At 51.8% G+C, this 26,230-nt stretch overlaps 2 protein-coding genes across 8 annotated transcripts in view; both read left to right on the top strand.

Moving 5' to 3' along the window:
• Positions 1-10,857, top strand: part of RRN3 (RRN3 homolog, RNA polymerase I transcription factor) — a 31,046-nt gene extending 20,189 nt beyond the window's left edge. The window contains exons 13-19 of one of the 6 annotated variants that reach the window (XM_042971705.1): positions 985-1,115; positions 1,435-1,504; positions 2,166-2,289; positions 4,409-4,517; positions 6,200-6,352; positions 7,310-7,397; positions 8,929-10,857. In XM_042971705.1, coding sequence (XP_042827639.1) covers positions 985-1,115; positions 1,435-1,504; positions 2,166-2,289; positions 4,409-4,517; positions 6,200-6,352; positions 7,310-7,397; positions 8,929-9,087 — 834 coding nt within the window. In that variant the 3' untranslated portion in view covers positions 9,088-10,857. The other 5 variants (XM_042971704.1, XM_007087335.3, XM_042971707.1 and 2 more) reach the window with 5 other exon arrangements.
• Positions 10,858-12,465: 1,608 nt separating this feature from the next.
• On the top strand, positions 12,466-25,804 carry NTAN1 (N-terminal asparagine amidase). Of its 2 annotated transcripts, XM_042972436.1 has the most exons (10): positions 12,466-12,618; positions 18,986-19,088; positions 19,165-19,230; positions 19,499-19,607; positions 21,291-21,364; positions 22,538-22,591; positions 23,099-23,152; positions 23,986-24,083; positions 24,949-25,062; positions 25,463-25,804. In XM_042972436.1, exons 1-10 carry the CDS (start codon positions 12,538-12,540, stop codon positions 25,640-25,642), a joined length of 933 nt encoding a protein of 310 aa, XP_042828370.1. In that variant the 5' UTR covers positions 12,466-12,537; the 3' UTR covers positions 25,643-25,804. The 2 variants fall into 2 exon arrangements, with proteins under 2 accessions (XP_042828370.1, XP_042828371.1); XM_042972437.1 differs by lacking the exon at positions 18,986-19,088 and having other exon boundaries at positions 12,551-12,618.
• The last annotated feature ends 426 nt before the right edge of the window (positions 25,805-26,230 follow it).

Here is a 26,230-nt window from a genome sequence, read left to right as displayed (position 1 = left end):
GCTCAGGCCATGATCTCATGGCTCATGAGTCCGAGCCCCAAGTCGGGCTCTGTGGTGTCAGGGTGGAGCTTCGGATTCTCTCTGTCTCCCTCACCCCCATGCATGTGTGCGCACTCGCTCGCTCTCTCTTTCTCTCTCTCTCTCCCTCCCTCTCCCCCTCTAAATAAATAAATAAGTAAATATTTAAAAATAGAAAAGAGCTATTTGGGAGAAGTTGGTGATTGTGTCCTTTGTTAAAAAGAAGCTTAATTATGGGGCGCCTGGGTGGCTCAGTCGGTTAAGCATCCGACTTCAGCTCAGGTCACGATCTCACGGTCCGTGAGTTCGAGCCCCGCGTCGGGGTCTGGGCTGATGGCTCAGAGCCTGGAGCCTGCTTCCGGTTCTGTGTCTCCCTCTCTCTCTCTGCCCCTCCCCCATTCATGCTCTGTCTCTCTCTGTCTCAAAAATAAATAAACGTTAAAAAAAAAAAATTAAAAAAAAAAAAGCTTAATTAGTCTTTTTTCTGTGATTAGCATAATCAGTCAAACACTGAACTTTGATCTGTGTTTCTGTGTCTGCTAAGATCATTATGTTCAGTCAGAGACTGGGAGAATACTTTACACTCTGGAATGTACTGCCACATGGCTCCCACATGAGTGGGGGTTATTGCTGGTTTCTGTTTCTGGCTAACCATCCGAGTCACTTGTGGAGCTTTTAGAACAGGTGGACTCCAGAGCCCTGTCTCTGAAACTGTGAAGTGTGGAGAGTTGAGTTTGATGTTCAGCACCTTTTGGGATCTTGTTTAATGCTGGGGAACATTGTTTTTAATAGTATTATCTCCAAGTATTGTACAAATATGAATGATGATAACTGTATATATTATTTAACTAGCAGTGTGAGATACTAGCACTTTCTTCTACTGGTGAGTTAAAAATCTTAGGATTCCAATAGCCAGAATTTCTTAAACATTAAAAAAGTTTAGAGCAATACCTTCTATTTTTATAGGGATTTGCAGAAGCATTTTTGGAGCATCTCTGGAAAAAATTGCAGGATCCAAATAATCCTGCCATCATCAGGCAAGCTGCTGGAAATTATATTGGAAGCTTTTTGGCAAGAGCTAAATTTATTCCTCTTATGTAAGTAACCTAATTTTCAAGTGTTTTTTCATGCCATGCTTTAAAAAGATTATAACATTGTCTTAAATCAGAGAAACCCCTGCCTCATGTTTTTTTTTTCTTGTCTGACTTTCAAGTGAGAAAATCTGTTCCTCCACACTATGCAAGATGTTTACATTTCCAAAAGGCAATTTCAGAATAAAATGTCTCTCCTTTAGATACAAAACCTCATATGGAAAGCTTTTGTCATTTGTTTTGCGTGGTTACACTTGAACACGAAGATCCATCTGTCTTCATGAATATTGTACAGTGTTGTATACTGTTTTAATTCTTTTTATAGGTTTGTCATTTTTCATTTGCATTCTGAATCAATTGTATCTGTTAAAGCTGAAGAAAAAAGTCTTTTAAAGGTAATAGAAATATCTATTTAGGAGGCCAGCTCTAGGCCTGCTTCTTCCAGTGATCCATGAAGATGTCTTTGGGCGAGGATGCTATTAAAAAAACGCATCTCCCAAAACTAAAAGCCATCTGTCCCTCTGTCCTAAATTGTAGGCCATAGAACTTTATCAGAACCTTGTAAGGAGAACCCTGTAGGGAATGGTGGAGTCAGCCAGACCATCTTTCCCTTGTAAGACGTTGGTAAACGTGGCTTATTCCTCGGCCATATTGTCCTGAGAGGGCAGGTGGCTGTCAGAGAAGTCCTTTGGAGTTGATGAGGAGAAATGGTTGTCCATCCCTTGGGACCTCAGGCATCCTTAGGGGCCTGCCTCTCATTCCCCGAAGGTCCGTGCACTCTGCCTTGTAATTGAAAAGCTGCCTTCCTGCTCGCCCGTCCTTTTCCTTCCCCTCTGTGCCCCTGGGGAACAGATCAAGAGGCCTATAGATCGACTTCTCTTAGTTTGTGGTGAGAGCCAGTTGTGTGCTGTTTTGTAAGTCACTCGTGTGTTTTTATGTCACTCTTGTGTTTTTATGAAACAAGTGAAGTTGACTCGAATTTTTCTTTTCTCTAGTACTGTAAAATCATGCCTAGATCTTTTGGTTAACTGGCTGCACATGTACCTTAATAACCAGGATTCGGGAACAAAGGCCTTTTGTGACGTTGCTCTCCATGGACCGTTTTATTCAGCCTGCCAAGCTGTGTTCTACACTTTTGTTTTTAGACACAAGCAGCTTTTAAGTGGAAACCTCAAAGAAGGTCAGTGATGTGGGATTGATGGATGTGAACTGGCTTTTCCTTGACTGCTAGTCGCCCTTTAGGATAGAGGGTTTGATGAAAACAGTGGAGTCAGAATGCACTCAGACTTGTACCCATAATTTCAAGCAGCCCTTAGGGGCTCCTAAAGCCCTTTAAGCGCCCTCCTTAACAGTGGATGGGTTTGCGTGTGCACCCGTGTTTTTAGAGTGATTGTGACCCGCCAGGGGGCTCTTCTTCAGAGGTGATGCCTGGAGCAGCGCTTCCTGCCTGTCACTTTGATTGGCAGCGAAGGGCGGGCGTCCCGGGGGACCTAGGCACACGCAGGATATTGTTTGGCAGGGTTAGAAGTGAAAACCAGATGAGTAGGAATCTGAAGCTTGTGGTCGTAACGGTTATGCTGCTTTATCTAAGGACTTCAGCCTTAATCTTCCAGGTTTCACTCTTGCTAATTTCTCAGAGTTATGCAGAGTTTAAATCTGCCAGATGAAGCTTGTATATTATATATTAGGTTAGTGTAACAAGAACAACGCCAGTGAAGTGAGTTTAAATGTGTTTGTTTATTTGCGTGAAAAATTCAAATGGATGAATAGGCCGTTTTCTCTAAACCAGATTTTCTCAATCTCTGACATTTGGGGCTGGATAACCCTTTGCTGTAGGGGCTACGTCCTTTGCACTGTAGGAAGCTTAGCATCCCCTCCTTGCTCTGTTGTGACAGCTAAAACCCTCCAGAACCTGCCACGTGTCCTCTTGGGGGCATAGCTGCTTTGAGTTGAGAACCACAGCTCTAAACTGACATTTGTGTGTGTTGCATTGTATGGGTTTACTCATATCCTGTCACTTTTGAAAAGATGTGGGGGTTAAAATTAGTTGTATAAACCAGGAGTAGGATAAGGGTTTTAAGTATTGTCTTTTTTTTTTTATGTACAAATAAATGGTAAGAGTCTTGGTAAAGAGGATGTGTTTCTTGTAAGCCATGACATTATCCCATTTTTAGTCATTTTTATCAAAATACACATCACAGATGGGGAGAGCCTGACTGGCTCAGCTGGAGGAACATGCAACTCTTGATCTCAGGGTCGTGAATTTGAGTCCTGTGCTGGGTGTAGATGTCATTTAAATAAAGAAACCTTAAAAACAAACCGTCCAAGAATCTCCTAAAAATATATACTTAAGTACAAGTGGGTTTGCTTGCCTTTTGAAATCAGTATGGTGTCTTTCTCTTACTGACATAGGAGAGAATTAATAGTTCCTAGTTCCCAGAGGGCGGTATCTCATTCTTACTCTACCTCCCTGGCTTCCTTGTAAAAAACCCAGCGCAGCACCTGAAGTACAAGCAGCTGTCCCCCCTTGGGTGGGACGCTCCACCGCACTGATGCTTTCAGCCGCGCGGGTCCTGCTGTCCGTTGGCTGTTGTCAGACCGGCGTATGTGTCTGTCTGGGGATGGCAGGAAGGAGGAGTTTCAGGTGGTTCTGTCCTGAACCTCTCAGGACGGAGCCTCCTTTTGTTACCTCCAGTTTGTAGCAATTTCATGATTAACTGAAATCAGATCACGAGTATTTTTTTCTCTGTAAACTCAACGTGTGCTGAGCTTATACGTATCTGAATCCCAAATTGTCATGTAAGTTAATAGCTCACTAGGGATGTATGATTACCTCCTGGGTTTTTGAAAGAATACCCTGTTTTCTTTAGAAGAGGTGACCTAGTCCTAAGCAAGCGTGGTGACCTTCTCTTAGGCTCTTTGTTGTATGACCATATGGACCTGTATTTAAAGCATTTCTGCAAGTAGCTCTGTGAAAAATTTTTTTAAATTTTTTTTTTAATGTTTGCTTATTTTTGAGAGAGCAAGACAGAGCACGAGTGGGGAAGGGACAGAGAGAGAGAAGGAGGCACAGAATCTGAAACAGCTCTGCTGAGCTGTCAGCAGAGAGCCCGATGCGAGGCTTGAACTCGGAAACGGCGAGATCATGACCTGAGCTGAAGTCGGTTGCTTAACCGACTGAGCCACCCAGATGCCCCTCGTGAGAAGTTTTTTTAAAGTGTGAAATAATCTGTGCTGCTTAAAGATACTTGGACTGTTATGTTTGTACTTTTTAAAAATGTTTTGTTTTTTAATCAAAGGTTTGACATACCTTCAGAGTCTAAATTTTGAACGTATAGTGATGAGTCAGCTAAATCCCCTGAAGATTTGTCTGCCTTCGGTAGTTAACTTTTTTGCTGCAATCACAAGGTAAGTTATTAATACCTTATTGGTGGGAATTATTTAAAAACAACTTTATATTAATACTTTAAAGTTCCATTAAGTTTCTGTGAAATTATTCAGTCAAATTAATGACCATCAAACACGTAAAAGCCAGTAATACAGTACTTACAGGGACCGCTGCAGTTAGGATTTTGTTCTTACTTTGGTGGTAATGGAAATTGCTCCTGCTTTTGTTCAAAGACCGTAACTCAGCAGAAGCCTCGGCACTTTGAAACGAGTGAGGCAGCCAGTAAGCCGAGAGTTACAGACCAAAGATGTTTATTAGAGTAATGAAAATAGACTGGACGCGAGAGGGATGTGCCACAGTAGGAGACGGGCTGGTGCAGGACTGTTCTGTCGGGCCTGGGGCTCCGGCTCGCGCACGCTCGGAAGCCCTTCACGTGGAGCTCGCTGCGTCCTCACAGTCCCGGGACTGATGTGGTAAGGCCCTGTTTAAGAACAGGGAGGTGGAGGCCCGGAGAGCGGGAGTGACCCGTGAGACACAGTGGCTAGACTGTGTCAGAGCCAACATTCGAGTGCGGGCAGCCTGGCCCTCCCCGAGTTAGTCTGCTTGGCGCGCACAGTGAGTTGGCGACGGGATACTCAGGGTAGGGTCATAGCTTAAAATCTTCAGTGCACAAGAGTCTGTTCTATTAGACAAAGATTCCATCCCTTGTTCCCCTTTAGACCGCTTGCTGCTCTTACTCGGTAACTTTAATTTTCATTTGCTGGCCATCGAGTTCAAGGTACCGTGTCTCTCCTGAGATCTCAGAAATGGTTACAGAATGAAGGAAAGGAATAAACAACAAGCAAGAGCATTCGGCAGGTGAAGGGTCCCAGCACACTGCAGGAAGATGGGAAGCAGCAGACTTGAGTGAAGCGGGGCAGGTGGCCGAGAACATTCCTGGGCTGGGACTAGAGGGCTTGGGTTGGCAAGTGGATTGTCCAGCAGGCTGTCGGCGTGGGGTGGGGCGGCAGGCTTGCTCGGGGTGAGACGTGAGGTCGAGAGCTAAGAGCAAGAGGTGGAATTCTTGTGTCGTTCTGTGCCCGCTGCTTTCGCTTAGTGGTTTTGAGATACACATCGACCCGTACAACTGCGTTTGGATTTTAATTGCTGTGTAATGTTCCATTAATTTTTTTTTAGTTGATCCTTTGTTGGGGTTTAAGTTGTTAGTTTTTTCAGAATTGGGAACAGCAGCTTAGGGGCGACGTTATAGGTAAACCAGTACAGTTCTCGTGGCTTCAGTAGCCAGGTCTCTCCCTCAGCAGCCGCTATCCTGTCCGTAAATCCTGAGCCCCTTTATTCTCTTACAAACGGCAAAAAGAGACCACTTCTGTAATTTTGCAGACTCTAAGAGTCCCACCGCGAACACATTCATGTTTAGTGAGTCACGCCTATTAATAATCTCAGCCCGCTCTATCGTTCTCAAGGTGATAGCCACACTTTTCTTTCTCCTTATTATTAACTAGCTTCTAAATAGTAGACCCGGAAAGCTGTACCCTAAAAGCATTGCTTTCTGTTTTGTGTTGTCTTTTCTTGCACTTAATACGTATGACAGTATCCGCGTGGTTAGAACAGGTGTCGCACACAACAGGCACGTCCGTGCAGTCATTCCACCATCCACCGTGTTAACGCCGCCCGTCTGTGTTTTGGTTTTGTGGTTCTGCAGTAAATACCAGCTGGTCTTCTGCTACACGATCATTGAGAGGAACAATCGCCAGATGCTCCCAGTTATTAGAAGTACAGCCGGAGGGGACTCCGTGCGAACCTGCACGAACCCACTGGACACCTTCTTCCCCTTCGATCCTTGTGTGCTTAAGAGGTGGGTGCTCTTAGTCCCCCTGTCGGTGGTGAATTTACGTGTGGTGTCTGTTGGCTTTTCCCACGAGTGGGGTTTCCTGGTCATCGAGTGGCCATTCGTGCCTGTGTATCGGCAACTCACGGTCTCCAGGCACGTGTTTCACGGACCCCGAGTAGGGAATACCCGTTAGACGCTGCGGCCTGCTCTGAGCACACTGGGCGGGGCCGATCTTTAGCTCAGGAAGAACCCTGGATTGACACCAAAGGTCTTGTGATTTATTTTTTGTTTTTCTTTAAACCTGTTGGTTTAAACATCAAAGGGGATGGGGATAGAAGAGCCTGGATGGGGAGGATGCTGCCCTTTCGTGGTTCATAATGTTCTGCCTAGCGACTCGTTCTTTCCTCTGGAGACCACATTCCACGCTGTTGGAAAGGTCATCGACAGCCATGTAATTTATCTGGATGGGTAATTCAGAAAACCCCCCAAGCCAGTCTTAATTTGCACTTGTATAAGGAAGGAGGACTTTCGCTTACGGTACAGTTTCTAACTAGCAACACGATTCGGGGTCATCTGGTCCCTCAAGTCTTGGTTGACTGAAAACCAGGTGGGTCTTTTTTCCCAGACTAATTTTTAGTAGATTTACTGTAGGGATATACAAAAAATGAAGTTTCAGAGGAATATAACTTTGTTTTCATTTGGACATATTCTAACTCATTGTCAGGCTTTGCACAGTTGAGGAATAATTTCACTTGACGATAAAAAGATGAGACAGTAGTTTAATACTCCATCTGAGTGGGGGAAGTCTTACCAAGAAGGAGCCACATCATTTACAGTACTGACATGCAGGATTTTGACACAGCGATTATTTGAGTCACAGTTTTTATTTGGGTAGTGGATCCTGTGAGAGAAGGGCTCTAGACATGTCTGACTGTCGCAGTAGCATTGAACTTGATTTTGAGATGTGATCTCTGTCGACAGGTCGAAGAAATTCATTGATCCTATTTATCAGATCTGGGAAAACATGAGTGCAGAGGAGCTTCAAGAGTTTACGAAACCTGTCAGAAAGGTACGCTTGTGACTTGGCACCCCGGCTGGGAGTGTCCTTGGTGGTCACGGATGACAGTCACGTAGTAATTAGCAGTGTCACACTTAAAGACTGCATTTTGTTCCTTTTGCTTTTACAAAATTCCAAGCTCACGGTATGTTCTTATGAAAAGGGTTTTTGTTTTTTTGATGAATTGCTTAAACTAGATACTTTGCAGGGTACCTGGGTGGCTCAGCCAATTAAGTGTCCAGCTTTTGTTTGTTTGTTTGTTTGTTTGTTTGTTTGTTTTGAGAGAAAGACAGGGCACACACAAGTGGGGAAGAGGCACAGAGAGAGGAGAGAGAGAATCCCAAGCAGGTTCCACGCTGTCAGCAGAGCCTGACACGGGGCTCGAGCTCACAAACTGTGAGATCGTGACCTGAGCCGAAGCCAAGAATCTGACGCTTAACCGACAGAGAGTCACCAGGTGCCCCAAGCGTCTGACTTCTTGAATTTGGCTCCGGTCATGATCTCAGGGTTGTGAGATCGAGCCCCACATTGGGTTCTGCACTACAGCACGAAGCCTGCTTGGAATTCTCTCTCTCTACCTCCCCACTCTGCTCTTCCCCTGCTCACATGTTGTTTTCCTCTCTCTCAAAAATAAACAATTAAAAAAACAGAACCCAAAACTAGATACTTTGTAAGCTGACTTTGGGAAGTGAAGGTTAATTAAAATTCAGCTCAACATATTACAATTTTTTTTTTATTATTTATTTTGATTTTTAAGTTTATCCTGAGAGAGGGAGAGAGACTACAAAGAGCGGAGGGAGACAGAGTGGGGGAGAGAATTCCAAGCAGGCTCCGTACTGCCGGCACAGAGCCCAATGTGGGCTTGAACCCACAAACCTTGAGATCATGACCTGAGCCGAAGCCAGGAGTTGGACGCTGAACCAACTGAGCCACCCAGGCGCCCCTCAACAAATTAGGATCTTTATCACATGGTCATTACCACCAAATAACAATCTCAGGTTTACTTATGTCTCTTTTTTCATAAGTAATCATTGGAAAGCTCTTTTTTCCTTTATATTTTGCTTTGGGGGTGGTCATTAATTCACTCATTTACACTGTTAGATACAAGGGGGATGACACTGAGTGAGAAAGACAGGTCATTGCTGTCTGCCCTCATTGAGCTTAAAATCTGTTTAAAAAATTGTGGACTTTAAACAAGTAGTCCCATGTGATCAGCACTTGTGTGGGCAGTTGGGGATGAAGTGTGCCTCGGAGTAAACTTTCAAAATTAAGACATTCTTGGGGTACCTGGGTGGCTCAATTGGCTAAGTGTCTGGCTCTTGATCTCAGCTCGGGTCATGATCTTGGGGTTGTGGGGTCACGCCCCGTGTTGGGCTCCATGCCGGGCAGGCGTGAAACCTACTTAAAAAAAAAACAAAAAAACAAAAACTATTTCCTCTATCTTCATCTTTCCAGAAGCGGCACATTCCTGAAAGACATTCTCGAAAGCTTTGCACACCGCCACTGGTGGTCTGACCGGTAATCTCTTGTCCTTGTACAGCAGGTGGTGGAGGATGAAGATGATGACTTTTTGAAAGGTGAAGTTGGCATGGCCCCGAGCTCCTTTGACCCGCATTTCCGAAGTCCCTCAAGCAGCGTGGGCTCCCCTCCTGTGTTCTACCTGCCAGACCAGTCCCCTGTGACCACGAGGATTTGTGATTGAGACTGAGACCAGCGTCTCTCCCCACGGTGCCCTTCGGTACCAGGGCTCATCCTGTTTGAACCAGAGCGAGTATCTGCCTCAGGCATCTTACTTGCAAGGTAGACGTACTCTGGTGTCTGAACAGACGTGCTGTTTTGGTTTTTTTTTTTTTTTTCCTTTTTCTTTTTTGCTCCTGTGCAAACAAAAGAAAAGACGGAGTATCATGTGCAATATTTTAGAAAGGAGTTGATGATCAGTGTTGAAGGCTTGACTTGTGTGTTGGGTGTATATTTTATTTCTGTTATAGCTTTCTGGCATCGTTGTGAAATTTCTGATCTGGGCAGTGGCCTGTTTTAGCGGGATGGCACATAGGTTTGGTCTGAGCCATAATCACAGGACTTTGTTGATCCAGTTTATTTTCAGTGAAAAAAATCCTCTAGGAGACTATTCCACATCTTTAAAATGATTCTACTTTGGGTACAGTGTTGACCCTCAGCTGGAACCGTATTTGTGTGTTGGGATTTCATTGGGATGCGGAGGGGGCGGGAGGAAAGTGGGAAGGTGGCCCGAGCCGGTCCCTGACGCTAGAAGCCGGAGCTGGCACTGAAGGTCTCCAGGGATTGTCAGAGGCCGAGGAAGTCCCCGAGGAAAGACGTGCAGGATTTAGGGAAGCGGAAGCAGACAAGTCATACGCTCGTGAGTGGAAGAATGGAGTTAAAAGAACCACAGAGTTCCGGGTAAATGAAACTCCCATACACTGAGAGTGGAGTTGGACTCTTATAAAACACAGCACGTGATTTTACCGTGAGGCTCCCAGGAGGGTGGTTAGGACTGGGAGTGCTTGCTTGTAGTGGAATGTTCTTGGGTTTGTTTTTTGTTTTTTTGGTTTTTTTTAACTAGAATCAGTTTGGTCATTTTGAGAGTTTCTTTGTCCTGATGGAGCAGGGGAGAGGAGCCTGGCTTCTTTGGTGGAATGGTTTTGCTAGCGACAACAGCCAAGGTTATAGCTGCAGCCTCCGTTTGCCCGCTGATGACTCGTGGAGTTCAGCTCGGTGAAATCCTCCTTGGGGGGACTCTTTTTGTACTTTTATAACTAAACACTGAGAGAGGAGTCTACTAAACACCCTCACTTCATAACACGTGTGTGTGAGCGCACGGCTGGGCTCATTCTGTGGCTCATGCGTATTTTAGCTTCATTCCTTGTGTGTATACTTTTGTGTTACTTGTGAAAATGGACATCTCTAAACATATTTATTTTTCTGCCACTTTTCCTATTATTTAAAAGCAAGCAATATTTTCTCGATCGCAAATATTTTGTAATGAAATACTTTCTCTTTCCTAGGGCTTTGTATGCTCTTGTATAATTATAATGATGGTGATGTAGAGTAAATACGCTTTTGGAAAACAGAAATTTTTATTGGTTTAAAAAGTTTTGGATATCGGTGATTTTCTTTTGGTGACTTGGTGGACAGTCATCGGAGAACCTTTAGGTTCTCTGGTTTTTTAACTGCTGGCTAAAGGGGGGGGTGGGTGGGATTTTTGTGACCTGGATGAAACGGGTCCATGGAAATGTGTCCATAGAAATTAACGGTAAGTGGAGTGGGCCTTTGTGGGTTGAGAAGTTTTAGTGTAGAAGGGTATCTTTACAAGTAAATCCGCTTAATGTCAGAAGAGTTTGAGGAAAAAAACATTGTGAACATAGAACAATGATATGGTTAATCTGGATGTTTTGTTCTTATACCAGTAATGGAGTAAAGGGAGGTACCCCAATAAAGAGGCTTCTCAAACGGATGTTTTGATTTCTTTGGTTTTTACTGGCGAACGTGAAAGCTCTGTCAGGAAACTGCAGCTAACACATCACACGGTTTTTAAAGAGGCGGAAATACTGCCAGAGCGGTACAGGGGACAGCTGGGGAGTAAAGGACACACTGGTAAGGAGAAGGACTAGCTCAGGTGTCAGTGACTCCGTGAGCACGCCTAGCCACGAGGGCCGCCGAGGCTTGAACTGGTTCCGGGAAGACAAACGCTTCAGAAAATGCACGCACTTTGGAAGGAACATCGTGGGGAAAAAATTGGCAAGTTCCTTCGGGAATTATATAAAAAGAGTTTTCTAATCCTCTACTATTGAAAAGCGGGCTTTTATTTGGGTAAGAGTTCCAGGGCCCATCCTGTTTGTCTGCAATGGGCGGGTCTTCCTTAATGAGAAGTGGCTAATTTATACAGGTGAGAAAGGACCAGGGACTTCTAAAGTGTCATGGGGGTCAGACTTGGCTTCTCGAACTAGCTGTGTGACCTTGAGCAAGTTACCTAGGCTCTCAGAGCTCCACGTTGAGCTGTAAACTGGAAATGACCACCACCTCCTTGAGGGCTGGGAGGGAGGATTCAGTGAAAATGCAGGGAGAGGCAGCAGCTGTTTGGCTACCTTGGGAGAAAGTAGTCAGGCAGGAAGCCCTTTCACAGGAGGGTCTTTTCAAGGCAAAGACAACTTTCACTTCATCCACATTGATTGCCTCCTTGGTAGGAGCTAAAGAGGTCTCACCTGGAGAGGTAGGGACAGCGTTTGCCCCCTGCCAGGTGTGGCTTATTATGGTGGCTTTTAATTCTTGGTCCCAGAATCCCCTTGCGATGCCGTGGCAACAGTTCTTGTTCTGTGAGGTGGCTCTTCGCCTCACCACTAGTTTTGTAAAACTGCGTTTTGGTTAGGGTATGGTGGAGTCCGGGCTACTTAAGTGATATTTCCCAATCGCAGGATAGAGAGCCCCCAGGTCACGAGCCTTGCACCGGGGTACCTGTCCTTAGTAGGGACTGGACGGTACCTCATTGATGTTTACTCCCAGGGCTCTTGGCCCATCAGTGAGTGCCTGCTGTGCGCCGAGCAGCAAGTGTTACTGATGATTTCTAAATGTGTGGGGCTAGACCGTTTTCGCGCTTTCAGACGGCTTACGTTTATTCACTGAACACAATCCTACGGAGCAGCAGCACAGCAGATTCCCCAGCTCGGATTAACGTGCTCAAGGTCACAATGAGGAGTAGTAGAGCCGTGATCTTGAATGGAAGCAGTCAGACCCCAGAGCCCGTTCTTGGGCCGGGACGGGTTGGCTGATCTGTGAACTGAGACTGAACCGGGGGCACCCGGCGAAGGCTCTCTTCCAGAGCCCAGCTCCTCCCCCGGCTTTGACGCCCACGCTTTCGGGACTCCATTTCCCAGCGCCCTCTGCGGAGGGGGCGGGCCGAGGGCCGGTCCCCCGCGTTTGGACTACATCTCCCATAGGGCCTTGCGGCCCGCCCCCGATTTCCTGAACCGCGCGGACCTGCGGCGCCCCCGTGGGACTTCACTTCCCGGCGGCGCCCGCGGGGGGTGGGGGGGGCGGGGCGCGGCACGGCGGGGCGGCCCGGGGGCGGGGGCCGCGGGCGGCCCGGGGCTGGGGAGGCCGCCGCCTCCCTGGGCCTGTCGGGGCGGCCGCCTCCGCGATGCCGCTGCTAGTCGAGGGGCGGCGAGTGCGGCTGCCGCAGTCCGCGGGGGACCTCGTGCGCGCCCACCCGCTTCTGGAGGTGAGCAGGGCCCGGGGAGGGGGGGGGGGTGCTCCGAGGAGGGCCCGAGGGGACCTGCCGGACGCGCCCGACTCTCCTCACCCCGCCGCCTCCAGCCGCTCTTCCCGAGGCAGGGTTTAAACTTGGCGCAGCCGAGCAGCTCTCGGCACGTCGGGAGCCCCGGCCGCCGGCAGCGATCTTATGCCTTTGCTCGAGGCATCTGTGGGGCTTTCACCTTCCTTGGGCCTCCGAGGGCACGTGCCGAGGCCTCTCTTTGCCGGAGGAGGGGCCGGCGGCCCAGAGAGGTTAGGCGGTTTGCCCGAGGTCGCACAGCACCGCGGCTGGAGGGTGCCCGGGGACTCCCGACCCTGGGCAGGCGGGTTCCCGCTCCGAGCCGGGCTTGCCCGTTGAGGCCAACCGGGGCAAGGGCCCCTGCGCGGGGGCTCTCACGGGGGCCCGCACACCGCGGGGAGAGGCTTCCCCCAGCGGGCTTCGGGCAGGGGCACCCGGCCGCTCCCTCGGGCTCCCCCTCCCCACGGGCCTCCGGGTATTTTTAGCCGTAAGAAAGGGCCCTGCTTCTCCCCAGCTGAGCCGTGTTGAGGACCACGCCCTGATGGAAGGGTTTGGGTTTTGTCTTCCTGCTTTTGTCCTCAAATAGGTCTCCGAACCCCTAATCCGTGCTTGTGCAGAGACAGTTTGGAAAGGGGTTCTTGAGTCCAAACCTTCCCCTCGTCCCGGATCTAGTTAGGGGGAAATCGGTCAGTTCATTGATTGGAGGGACATGCTGAGCCTCCACTGTATGTTGGGCGCCGTGCCGACCTCTTTCCTACAATCGGGGCGGACTGCTTTACAGCCTAGTTAGAGGGTATGGTTTCTAATCACAAATGGCTCGAATACGCAAACTGTTAAGTGCCCTAAAGGAAGAACGCCCCTTTTCCCTCTGAACTGGGAAGCAGAGGAACTTGACAGTCTGTAGGCTCGGGGAAGGTATTTTTGAGGTTTCCTCTGGGACCCTCGCGCAGTTTGTAATCACTTTGTCTGCATAGGTGTTTTGTTTTGTTTTGTTTTTTCTTTTCTATTGTCCCTTGATCTGTCCCCCAGAACGTAAGCTTCCTGAAGGCAGACGAAGTATGTGTCACTGTGTGTGTCCTTAGAGCCTGGGGCAGCCGCTGGCAATGAATCTGCACTTTGTAATTTACTTGTTATATAAACGAATGAGCACAGTGACCCCTGAAAATGCCCTGAAGGCTGAGGCGTTACCGGGAAAAGGGGACCACGCTGTGATTCGCAGCTTCCCTTTCGGGAAAACAGGAGGCATCTTAGCCAGCACCTCCTGGGCACTTAGCCGCCACTAGGCCCTGCGGTAAGCACTTTCCTTGGGCCACGTTGCCCGCACATTGTGAAGGAATGAAGTCCGAGTAGGACTCACCAAGGGGAGAAACTTTCAGCCGCCTAAGGAGTTAAGGTGACGCTATCTTTATGTCTCTCGGGAAGTTTCTGTGATAGAAAGATCAGTGTCCAAGGCAGCACAGTCCGTGGGGGGGGGGGGGGGGGGGAGGGATGTGACAGGCCAGGGTGGCCTGCCCTCTTGAAAGGAAAGGCCGTGTCCTGGGGGCCGATTTGCATCACAGGAACCTGGGGGACGGGTCACTTAGCAGTCTTAGGGAAGAAGGGTGGACGCATGGGAGGGAGCATGGGAGGGATTCGAGCGGGGAGGAAGGAGAGAACATTCTAGGTGAGCAAGCAAGACTGCCACCGAGCGCAGGGGGGAAGCGCCCCGAGGGCAGGTGGACTGGCCAGATTCCCTGGCGCAGAGAGGGTGAGGGGAGGGTGGAAGGTAAACCCAGGGAGGTGGGTCGCACCCGGATTAGAGGGGTTTTGGTGGATCTTTCAAGGAAGAGGGGGAGATGAAAAGTTTCATGGCTTGTTTTCTACAACAAGTCGCGTGTTCCCTTTGTAAGAGAAAAGAAAACAGAAGTGTCACAAAGAAGAAAAAAAAATCATCTGTGAGCGTTAACCGTTATTTATATTTTGGCAAACACCCTTTCAGAGGTTTTTCTTTGTGTGGGAATGAGACCCTTCTAGACACGAGAACATACTACCTCTTCTGTTCTGCGATGTGTCTTTTTCACGCCACACAGCCTGTCACATGCAGGACCAGCGGTTACTAGCCTGTCCCTAGCCACGCCCAGCACAGAATAGTCACGGCCGTGACTCGGTGGGACTTGCCCAGCCCCCGGGAGCAGGCGCCGTTCCCGTTCCCATTTTACAGATGAGGACTGTGAGGCGCAGAGAGGTGGAAGCGGGTTGCCCAGGGTCCCACGTCCCCAAAGTGGCGAAGTCCCCGTCGGGACCCTGGCAGGGTGCCTTCGAGTCTAGAACGCTGCAGTGCTCAGTGCGGTGGCCCCGGCCACGTAAGGCGATTTTCACGTAACGACGGCGAAAGAAAATGTAAAAATCACTTCCTCAGTCCTACCAGCCACCTTCCAGGTGCCCCACAGCCACGTGGGGCTCGTCGCTACCGTACGAGGCGGGGCAGAAATAGACGGCTGCCGTCACCGCACAGAGTTCCTCTGGGCCGTGCTGTCCGAGAGCCTTTGCTCTCAGCCGGTCACCGGATGCTCGGCCAGCAGCGTTGGCTTAAGTGTGGTTCCGTAGAATTCCGCGATATGAACGCACCGCAACTTAGTTCCTGCTTCTAAGCACGGAGGATATTTATAAATCTGCTGCGTTAGGAACAGTCAAGGAGCTGAATCTTTATAAACCCCTGTAATTATTCCTGCCAGTGATATCGCTGGACTCCAAGGATTTGTGAGCAGGGAAGGGGCTGTGACAGAGCCGTGTGTTGAAGCAGTGATGTTGGCAGCCACCGGGGAGGGCAGCGTGGACACGGGGGACCCCGGGGTCGGGACCCGGGCGGGCCTGGCGACAGCCACCCACGACAAGCCTGCCGTCCGTTAATCCTCACACGACCTGAGGAGCGGACGGCACGATCCCCTTTTCCCGGAGGCGGAGAATGTGAAGAGCGGACGGAACAGAGCAGCGGGGGGAAGGGGCACGTGATCGTTCGTCCCAAGTGCCTGGGGAATTAGGGGTCCTCCGGCCCCAGCCCCACGCCAGAGGTCACGTGTGGACAGCCCGTCAGCCAAGAATTGTTTTTACATGTTTAAGTGGCGGGGCTACAAAAATCAAAAAAACACTATTTCAGGGCGCCTGGGCGGCTCAGTTGGTTAAGTGTCTGACTCTTGCTTTCAGGTCAGGTCAGGTCATGATCTCAAGGCTGGGGAGTTCGAGCCGCGAGCCGGGCTCCGCACTGAGTGTGGGGCCTGCTTGGGATGCTCTCTCCTTCTCTCTGTCTCTGCCCCTCCCTCCTACTCTCTCTCTCTCTGTCTCTCTCCATAATTAAAGAAAACCGTTAAGAAAAAATAGTATTACTTCGTGACGTGTGAAATTCTGTGAAGTTAATTCAGATTTCCGTGGCGCCCATAAATCAAGTCTTTTGGGGACACGGCGACATCCGTTTGTTTACGTGTTGTCCCTGCTGCTTTCAGGCTACACAGCAGAGCCTAGTGGTTGCAACAGGAGACCGCACCCCAGCAGAGCCCAAAATAGTTCCTCTCCGGCCCTTTTCGGAGGAAAGTTTGCCGAGCCCTCGCCTAGGAGGGCAGGGCCGTGGGACAGGAGCTGGGAAGGGAGGGACTCCGGACAAGAGGCTCTTTTCGTGAACGTTAGTGTCCAGAGAGTATCAGAGGCCCAGAAGGCTGGCCAGTATTTCGGGGAGGGATGGGAGCTGACGGAGAAGCTCTCTGTGTTTTTCCACAGAGGAGAAGTTGGCTGAACTTTTTTCATTCCTTAAAAGCGGAAAACCAAAACAACATGTTCTTTTCGCTTTGCGGCATCATCTCTTCTGATAATTTATGCTCCTGTCTGTCTGGGACACTGGGGTGGGGGGGGGGGGGAGAGGGTGAAGGGGGGGAAGAGGGTGGGGAGGGCGAGGGCGGGGGGAGCTGGGCCGTTGGGATGTTTGGTCTCGAGCACGCAAGTGGCAGTTCACGCGCACACACGGCTTTGCCTTTGGGGTGGTGGCCCCAGCGTGGACGTCTGTGGCCCCCATTGGCCCGCCCCCCCCCCCCCGCCCCCGCAAGCACAGAGGCCAAGGTAAGTGTCCCGGGGCTAACGGAAAGGAAAGTGCGCGCTGTCCTGCGTCTAATTTCGAATCAAGGTGAGGTGACGAGCGTGTGACATGCAGAGCACCCGGGAGGCGAGGTGTTTACCGAGTTGCAGAACCGTGAGTCACGGCCAGTTCCGCTGCGGCCGAGCCTGGCCAACTGACACGGCAGCTCACTTACTCCCACTTACTCCTTCTCGTTTGTTCTGTTGAGGAGCCGCCGTCGTGCTAATGGCTGCCTTGCTTCCAGTTAATGAGAGTGTATTAAGAGAAGAAAACTCTGGGTAACGAATCAAGCTGATCTTTTTTTTTTCTTTCTTTTTTATATATCTTGTGTCTTATTGATCAAGCAAGTGCCAGCCTCACTGGGCACCCATGCTCAGCCGTGGCGAGCGGCCCGTTGAGACCGTGAAGCCGGGGTCCTGGCCGGACCCCACCTACCTCCTCTGGGTTTGCGCATTTGGGTCGCAGTCTGTTCTTTGAGTCGACTTGTTGCAAGTCAGGAGGAAGTAGTGACCCATCTGTGTACCCCGTGTGATGTAATTTCTTGTATCGATCTGGCATTTTTGTTTTTTTTAACATTTTAGTTTTGAGAGAGAGCACCAGCGGGGGCAGGGCAGAGAGCGAGGGAGACACAGAATCCGAAGCAGGCTCCAGGCTCTGAGCCATCAGCACAGAACCCGATGCGGGGCTCGAGCCCATAAACCGTGAGATCATGACCTGAGCCGAAGTCAGACGCTTATCTGACAGAACTGCCCAGGCGCCCCTCAGTCTGACATTTTTGAAAAGTTTGTTTTCATTGAAGAATCTGACCACGTGAGTTTTTTTTTCTTTTGAAGTTTACTGTGGAAGACTTTTTTTTTTATTTATTTTTGAGACAGAGCGACAGAGCATGAACGGGGGAGGGTCAGAGAGAGGGAGACAGAATCTGAAACAGGCTCCAAGCTCCGAGCTGTCGGCACAGAGCCCGACACGGGGCCCGAACTCACGGACCGCGAGATCATGACCTGAGCCGAAGTCGGCCGCTTAACCGACCGAGCCACCCAGGCGCCCCAGTGTGGAAGGCTTTTTAAAAAAAATTCGAATTACAGTACAGCTGACATACAGTGATCTGTTAGTTGCAGGGGCACAGTGCGGCGAGGCAACGCTTGCACCCACGACTCAGGGCTTCCTGCGTAAGAATTTCTGCCAATACGAAGTGAGAGAAGGTTTGGACACCTGATTCCATCACAGCCTTTTCATGAATTTGCTGATGCAGGACGGGCCCTTTCTGGTCGTCTGCGTCGGTCACGGCTCCATCATAGCACATTTACGGAATCGGGACAAGGCAAGAGCAAATGCTAACGCACTCAGTCTGCCCTGTCTGACCGTGGCCGTGGCCGTGCGGGTGAATCTCCTCGTGCTTCCTCCCACGTGGCAACACTTGAGCCTTGTGGTCATCACCGCAGAGTTATAACTTTTAAGTTTTTGTGACGTTTATTCATTTTTGAGAGACAGAGCATGAGCAGGGGAGGGGCAGAGAGGGAGACACCAAATCCAAAGCAGGCTCCAGATTCCGAGCTGTCAGCACAGAGCCGGACACGGGGCTTGAACTCACGGACCGCGAGATCATGGCCTGAGTCAAAGTTGGACGCTTACCCGACTCAGCCACCCAGGCGCCCTTACTTATAACTTTCAAAGATTTTTTTTTTTATACTTTTTGTCAGTTTGCATTTCAAAACCATTTTTCCTAGTCTTCATTTTTCCTGACTGTGCGATAGCGTGAGTCTCTTCGGCATAACTCACCTCTGTCGTTCCGAGCCACCCGGGTGTGTGCGTTGGTGGGGGAGGGAGGTTCCCCGGTCCAGATTCCCAGCGTGGGGGCGACCAGCTCGGGGGCAGAGACGGTGTCTGCCTCTCTTGCACAAGGGCCGTGCTTTCCAAGCCGGCCGGGCCCTGGGGCCGACGGTCGGCTTCCCTTCCCGGGTGCAGAGCCCTGGAGGTTCTCTTGCGCTTGAGGAGAAAGGCCTGCACTCTGGTCCCGCAGGTGGAACGAAGCCCGGGAGCTCACTTTGCCCCCCCACCCGTAGTGGCCGCCGCCCTGTTCCCTTGGCCTTTCCGCCTGGTGGCACCCCGCAGAGCGTGCGTCTCCCGCCCAGGGGCAGTCGGGCCTCGCCACCCCTCTAGGTACCCACTCATCACTAATTTCCGTCCCTCTTTTATCTCGTTTTAATCGAACAGGAAAGAGCCAGACTTCTCAGAGGTCAGTCTGTTCAGCAAGTGGGACCCCAGGGCCTTCTGTATGTTCAGCAAAGAGAGCTGGCAGCGGCCTCCCCGCAGGATGGTAGGTTAGGAAGCCGTGAATCGGGCATCACCCCCTGGGGCTACTGGATGTTTCATTTTCTCTCTTTTCCAACCAGGCTCCATCTCCATCCTGGGTTCTGACGATGCCACCACCTGTCACATTGTGGTCCTGAGGCACACAGGTACGGCGAGCGAGAGGAAGGGCAGCGTCGCGTCTCTGCACATTCCTGGTGTCCCGCCCGCAGCCAGGCCCTGCCCCGCCCACCCCCCCAGTCTGCATGGCGTCTCCCTGGTACCCGGGTCAGAAGGGTGGGCGGGGCAGCACAGATCCTTCTGGGTCTCCTTCCAGGGCATTGACAGAGGAGGCGTCTGAAGGGACGGGAGTAGATCTGGCTCGAGCACGGAGCCCTGACCCGGAGTAATGGGAGTCGTTCCCCCCCTTTGCCTCAGGTAACGGGGCCACCTGCCTGACCCACTGTGACGGAAGTGACACCAAAGCAGAGGTCCCCCTGATCATGAGCTCCATCAAATCCTTCTCCGACCACGCTCCGTGTGGAAGGTGAGCGCCCCGTTCCCGTGTCCCGTGGTGTTGGGCCCCGCGCTCTGTCACATAGAGGGGATGGCCGTGGCCGCCGCATGGAAGGTCACCGCCACAGCGACCGGCTCGTTCGTTTGGGGCCGAGCCGGCACAGTGTCGGCCCCTCGCCGGTGGCCGTGGAGCGAGCAGACCAGGTGGCGGGTGCAGGCTGGCCTGTGGATGAAGCTTTGACTTGGAACCTCCGCTTGTGTTTCCGCTCCCGTACCGTGGGATGCTCGCTCACGCGTCAGCGAATCCCAGATGCCTTCTCTTCATTCGTTCGTTCCGGCAGCTGCTTGTCGGGTGTTTTCTCCCAGGGGGAGCTTGTTACAGGTGTCGGGGCCATAGCCGTGGCCAGTGGACAGACACCTGCCCCCGAAGTGCCCTGAAGCAAGGAGTCCGGCAGGAAGCAAAACAGGGTGTTCAAGGGTGGGAAGGACCGTGGAGCCCGAGGCAGGGAGGAACCTACCGTGGTGGGGGGAGGGGGGTGCGGGTGAGGGTGCATTTTCCCACGGTGGCCTGTCAGGTGGCCGCCCCCTCCCAACAGCTGTCACCCTGTGCCCCCTCCTGCCCCTCGCTGGGGAGAAAGTCTGGGGTGGCCATAGAACGGACTAGCCCGGTCATCTACACGTTCTCAGAATCCTAGAGATTTAACAAAAATAATAATAAAGCCCTTCTTCCTGGTGTCACTAGTGTCACATAGGCTGGGCCAGCAGTGTCATTTTGCGCTGGGCCCCCTGGTGCGGTGCTGAGACGTGGCAGGAGGGATCTTTGGTCTGTCCATGGAACGCACGTGGTCGTTCCCGAAGGTCTGCACCAAGACCGGGAAGGCAAACCCGTGGCCCCGTGTCGAGCAAAGCCGTGGTGACCGCGGCTCGTCTGGCCCATTCGTGTTTGTGTGGGGCCACGTGATGCTTGTCCTCATGCGAGTTCTGGCCGGTTCGGGTTCCTCCCTCAGTAGAAGGAAGGGTCCCGGGTTGTCCCAGGCTGTGGACGAGGGGGCTCGCAGACAAAGGGGGGGGGCGGAATACAGGCTCAAGCACAGGAGTTTTGAGAGCTGTGCTGTGCTAGTGTGTGCGGTGACAGTCCCCAGAAGGGCCACCCCGGGGGAGTAGCCGGGTTCCCCAAACCTGGAAAAGCTGGTGTGGGGGGGGTAAGCATGGCCTGTAGAAACCGACCTGGTTCCCTTCTTGAAATTGGGAGGCGACAGTCCCTGGCTCCGGGTTTGCTGGACAAGAGTGAGGTGAGCGGTCCACCGGCCCCCCTTCCCGGCCCCGCACCCCGGTTCCCCTTAGGCTGAGATGCCGAAGAGGTTTCTCGAAGTACCCCACGCCGGGTGGTAAACAGTGCGCCACAGCCCTATTCTAACCGAGGGGAGCGTCTTAAGCTCCGCATCGGGGCCGCTCGTGTGCAGGAGCAGCTCCCGTCCGCCATCAGCGCCCCCGGCCGCGTCCCCAGCGGCTCGGGCGGCCCTGGCAGCCTCCCCCGTTTCTCCCAGTGCCGCCCAGACGCGTCCTCCCCGCCGCGAGGCACGGAAGAGGCCCCGGGAGGAAGCGCCGCTGCGGAGCGCGGCTTCGTGGAGGCGGAGAACCGAGGTCCCGAGCAAAGCCAGGGCGCCCCGCGGCCGATTGCTGGCCTCTGACCACCGTCCCGTCTCTTTGCCAGGCTGGAAGTGCACCTCGTGGGAGGCTTCAGTGATGACAGGCAGTTGTCACAAAAACTTACTCATCAGCTTCTTAGTAAGTTCACGGTTTCCCCAACTTTGATAAAAACTTGCACCCGCTTTTGTTTGGATCAGAACGCTACTTAGTGCACAGCCTCTCGGGGCAGCTGCTGGGAGCAGCCTGACTGGCTCGGCTTGGACTCGGACGGAGGGACGGAGCTACGATTCACGGGCCGATGGGAGGGGGACGAGATTTTCCTGGAAACGGTAGTCGACACGGTCCAAGACGGTAAACACTAGCGGTGAATAAGATGGTGACCAGCCCTCTGGGCAGTGATGTCCGTTTTAACCTGCAGGAAGGTAAAACGCCGACGATGCCACCTTTTCCTGTTAAATTAGCGAGGATTCCAAAAAAGACCTCGTTCTGTGTTAACCGCGACACGGCGAGGCGGGCCTACGCACACGGCACTGGAACATACGTTGCTGTAACCTGTCGGCAAAGCAATTTGGCCCCGTGGCCTAAGTCTTAACAAGGTTCCTCTCCTTTGCCCTGGTAATTCCCCTTCTGGGAATCTGTTCTAAGAAAATAATCTGCAGTGTGCACGGAGATTCATGCCCAAATGCGGGCGAACATTCTTTACGTTAGCAAACAGTCTAATGTCCGTCAGCAAAGAAATTGTTACGTAGCCATTAAAAAGTGCTTGGGAAGAGGTGAATCGCACGGGAAAGCACACGTGGCCACACAGTCAGGCCATAAGGTTGTCTACGAGGCACGGGCTCGGCGGTACACGGACGGTAGGAAAGAAACACAGACTGTTAACTGCTGGGGTTGTGGGCATCAGAAGCCCGTGTCCTTGTACTGTGAAAGACCCATGTACTTCCACTTGCCTGTGTTTTCCACGGTTTTTTTGTTTTTTTGTTTTTTTTTTTTACAGTGATGAAGTTTTTAGAATGGCTGGTAAAAAGAAAAAAAAGTTATTTAAGTAAAGGGTAAACATTTTCGGAGTCCGCTGTCCCCACAAACTCCTGAGAAGGAAGAGACGAAGGGACAGCTTTGGTCACAGTTTCCTTTGGGCTCTAGGCTAGGGACGTGCCCGTCACCCAGGTTCCCTGGCGTCAGTTCACAGGAATCTGGCTTCTGAGCGCGGGCCGGGTTGTGGCAGAAACGGGAGCGGGACGGAGAGGGCCCAGCCCCATCTTGACTTGCTCAGCGGGTTTCTGACGTCCACTTTGAAACTTCTCATTGTAGGTGAATTTGACAGACAAGAAGATGACATTCACTTAGTGACGTTGTGTGTGACAGGTAAGTTCTGCCGTCCTTCCCCCAACAGCCGGCGCCCTCACCCTTAAAGCAAGACCTCGCGCACGAGCCCCTCAACCACAGGAGAGCCCCCTCCGCCCTCTGCAGCCAGTGGCCCGCCTGCCCCCCAGGCCCAAATCCCGCTCGGCCTCCGATGACATCCCGACCCCCCACCCCCTTCAGCGCGGCCCCTCTTCCCTTCCTCGGGATTTTCAGATGCTTCCTCTGCTCCTGGGAAGGAGTCACCCGCCACCACGCGTGGCAGGTGGCAGGTGGCTGAGCGTGTAGGGAGCCAGGAGGCGCTGACTCGGGATGCAGCACTCGTTTTGGTGGAAACCTGACGGCTCCTGTGGGACCTGGCAGGGAAACAGGAACACGGTCCCTTGCGTGTCCTTTTTCTTCCTGTTGCAGTGTGGGCTCCCTGTTGGCCTCAGTTATAGAAAACGAAAGCAACTGTTCAGTTTTTCTTAAAAATCACTTCTTAAAAAGAATTTTTCTTTGTTTCGTTAGAACTAAATGACCGGGAAGAAAACGAAAAGCACTTTCCAATCATCTATGGCATCGGTAAGTAGTGTGTTTCTTGGGAGGCCCGGAGGCCGGGCCGTGCTCCCAGGGCCAGCTTGACCCTGGCTCCCTGTGCCCCACCAGGGGCCCTCGGCAAGCAGCTTGCCTTCTCTGACCACTGCCCACAAAACAGAGATGTCCGCTCCCTACGGCCACCAGGGGCGGACGAGGTGGCGGCCGGGAAGCGGGGCCGTCTGCTCGCCCTTCTCCAGCCAATCTCCGGGGCGGGGGCTGGGCAGGGGGTCCCCTCACACAGCGGGGAGCCTGGTGGGGTCCGGCGGGCAATAAGGGTCCTGCTAAGGAGAGAGCAGGCCGAGGAAAGGCCGGAGCGCTCTCCCGCCGCAGCCCCGGATCCCTGGAGGGGGAGAGCCGGTGAAACTTCCACCCGACGTGCGATGGCCGAGCGGGGCGCACAGGGGGTCACTGTACTACTGCCTGTAGCCTGGCAGAGGTGCGCGGCGGGAACGTGCCACCACCACCGCCAGACCCGGACAGCACCCCAGGCCCCGCTTCTGTCCCCGGCGCGGCCACGGCGCTGGCCGGGGAGGGTTGCCCCGCGCCGGCCTGAAGAGCTGGTGCTTCCCGGGGGAGGTGGTCGCCCCTTGGTCGGGCCCGGGGCGCCGGCGGACACAGGCTTGGCCGTAAGGTGGCGCTTTCCGTCTGCACAAAGGGGAAGCCGCAGCCGCTCAGTGACGGCGGTCCAGCCACACCCCTCTTCCCCTTCTTGGGGCGACCGGCCACGTTCGGTCACCCGTGGCCGTAGACGTGGTGCGGCTGTGCCAACTTTCCACTTGTGCCTTCAGTCCATGCGGAGGACCTCTTTGTCCCCACAGCGGTCAACATTAAAACTGCAGAGATTTACAGAGCCTCCTTCCCAGACCGAGGCCCGGAGGAGGAGCTGCGTGCCGCCCGAGCTCTGACAGGAGGCCCAGTGAGTGAGACCCTCTGTGCTAAGGGGAAAAAAGGGGCGTCCCGCTCCAGAGCCTCACGTTTTATAGGCGTCAGGAACGAAACGTTTGTGTTTGTTGCAAGCTAGACCCCACTTCTCCGCTTTGAAGGCAGAGGTGTGAAAAAAGAGAAGGCGCATTCAGATTCCTCACTGATGGAACGTTGACATTTTCGTTGGAGAGTGTTTGCGTTCACGGTGATGTTTTGCCAAACCTTTAACCTTTGTCAGATGCCTTTGCTGTTTCTCGAGCAGGGTAATAGCCTTGATTTAGCTAATATGCAGAACTTGTTTTAGTCTCAGGAACCAAAAGCCAGGGTTGCCGGTTAAGCTGAAAACTACCATTGACAAATTGGGGAATTCAGGGAATTGATTGGCAAATAAGCACTTTCCTTGCTCCTGATGGGGCAGCCGGCACTGCGGGCTTTTAAGTTGCAAGGTGATTAGTTGCTGGGGCGTAAGTAATGAGGAGGTGTTTTATGTGGCATTGAGGACCGTGGACTTGAGCCACACACACCTAGGTTTCTGTCCCAGCTCTCATGCTTACCAGCAGTGTCGCTGTGGGCAAAGTGCCTGTCCTTTCTGAGCATCAGGTTTCCGACCAAAGTGAGAAAAATGCCGTCTTCCCAGAGGACTTTTGTCAGGACTAAACAAAAGCGCGTACGTTCCTCCCAAAGTGCAATAGCAGACACACTGGAAGGACTCCGTAAGTAGTGGCTTTGGTTATTAGACCATTTGAAGCAGCTCATCCCTCCACGTAAATGTGGGACTGCGCTGGAGCTTGCACTGTTGGTGGGGTTCGAGAAGCAGAGAACGTTCCTTGAATTGTCCTCGAAATGTTCTTTTTCAGATGATTAGTATTTACGACGCAAAGACAGAACAACTCCGTATAGGACCGTACTCCTGGATGCCATTTCCACATGTGGATTTCTGGCTGCAGCAAGATGATAAGCAAATACTAGAGGTGAGAACTTACAGGCTGGGGCGGTCTTAAATCTCCGCACCCTGGTTTCTTCATCTAGAAGAAGAAGACGGGTTTAGGCGAGAGCACAGCAGCCTTTCCTTCGGTGGGTGGGATTTACTTTTAGGATGCCTTCGGCAGACCCCATTTAACCTCTAGATCAGCCGAGAATAAGTAAGGTCCTGGCCGGGCATTTGCATGGGTCGAAGGAGGACACAGCCGACTGCTTTTTCCTCGTTAACGCCGTACACCTCCCGTCTTCCGTAACTTTACGACTTCTGTGTACTTGGTGACCTGAGACCATCCGGACTGTTTAAGAACCCGGAGACACTTCGACAGCTTTGTCAAGAGGGTAACAGAGCCAGCTTATTCCTCTCTCAGACCCAGAATCTTGTTTTTCCAGAACCTCTCCACTTCACCTCTGGCTGAGCCACCCCACTTTGTCGAACATATTAGATCTACCTTGATGTTCTTAAAAAAACACCCATCTCCAACCAACGCACTGTTTCCCGGAAACAAGGCTCTCCTCTACAAAAAAAATGAAGATGGTTTATGGGAAAAGATCCCTTCTCCAGGAAGCTAAACACGGGCATCACCAAAGAGCAACTTTTGGCCTGAGAGGCACCACCATGGGGACCGTGGGGCCTGGAAAGAATACGAACCAGAATCCGCATCCGCTGAATCTTACGTCTCCTTCCTTACTGTCCTTCAAATGACTTTAAAAATAAAATCTTATTTTCGCGAAGGCATTTGTCGAGGTGTGCTTTCTGCTTTGCCGAAGGGGACGCCCGGCCTTGCCTTTCGGCACCGAGGGCCCAGGAGGAGCCGCCTGCCGCGTGATCCTGCAAGCCGCTGTTTCAGACTTGGGGTAAGTAGTTCTCTTCCTGCTAAATTAGGGAGTCAAGGGAACATTATACATAAGCTTGTTTGAAAAATGGTATGTCAAATGCAGCAGAATTCTGTGAGAACATACCCATCTCACAGAGGGGTTTTCTGGCCCCCAAATATTTCAGTAGCATGAATTCCAACTGCTACTCCACTTCCAGGTGAAGGAGATGAAAAGCCCCGAAGGAAAACCAGAATCTCATCAGACTGTTCTGCAACAGAAAATAATCTGAGACTCAATGTGAGAGTTACACGAAGCCATTGCAAAGTCTGTTCTAGGTGTGAG

This window comes from Panthera tigris, chromosome E3 (assembly GCF_018350195.1).
Source record: "Panthera tigris isolate Pti1 chromosome E3, P.tigris_Pti1_mat1.1, whole genome shotgun sequence".
NCBI classification, from domain to species: Eukaryota; Metazoa; Chordata; class Mammalia; order Carnivora; family Felidae; genus Panthera; species Panthera tigris.
This window is presented reverse-complemented; position numbering and strand designations above follow the sequence as displayed.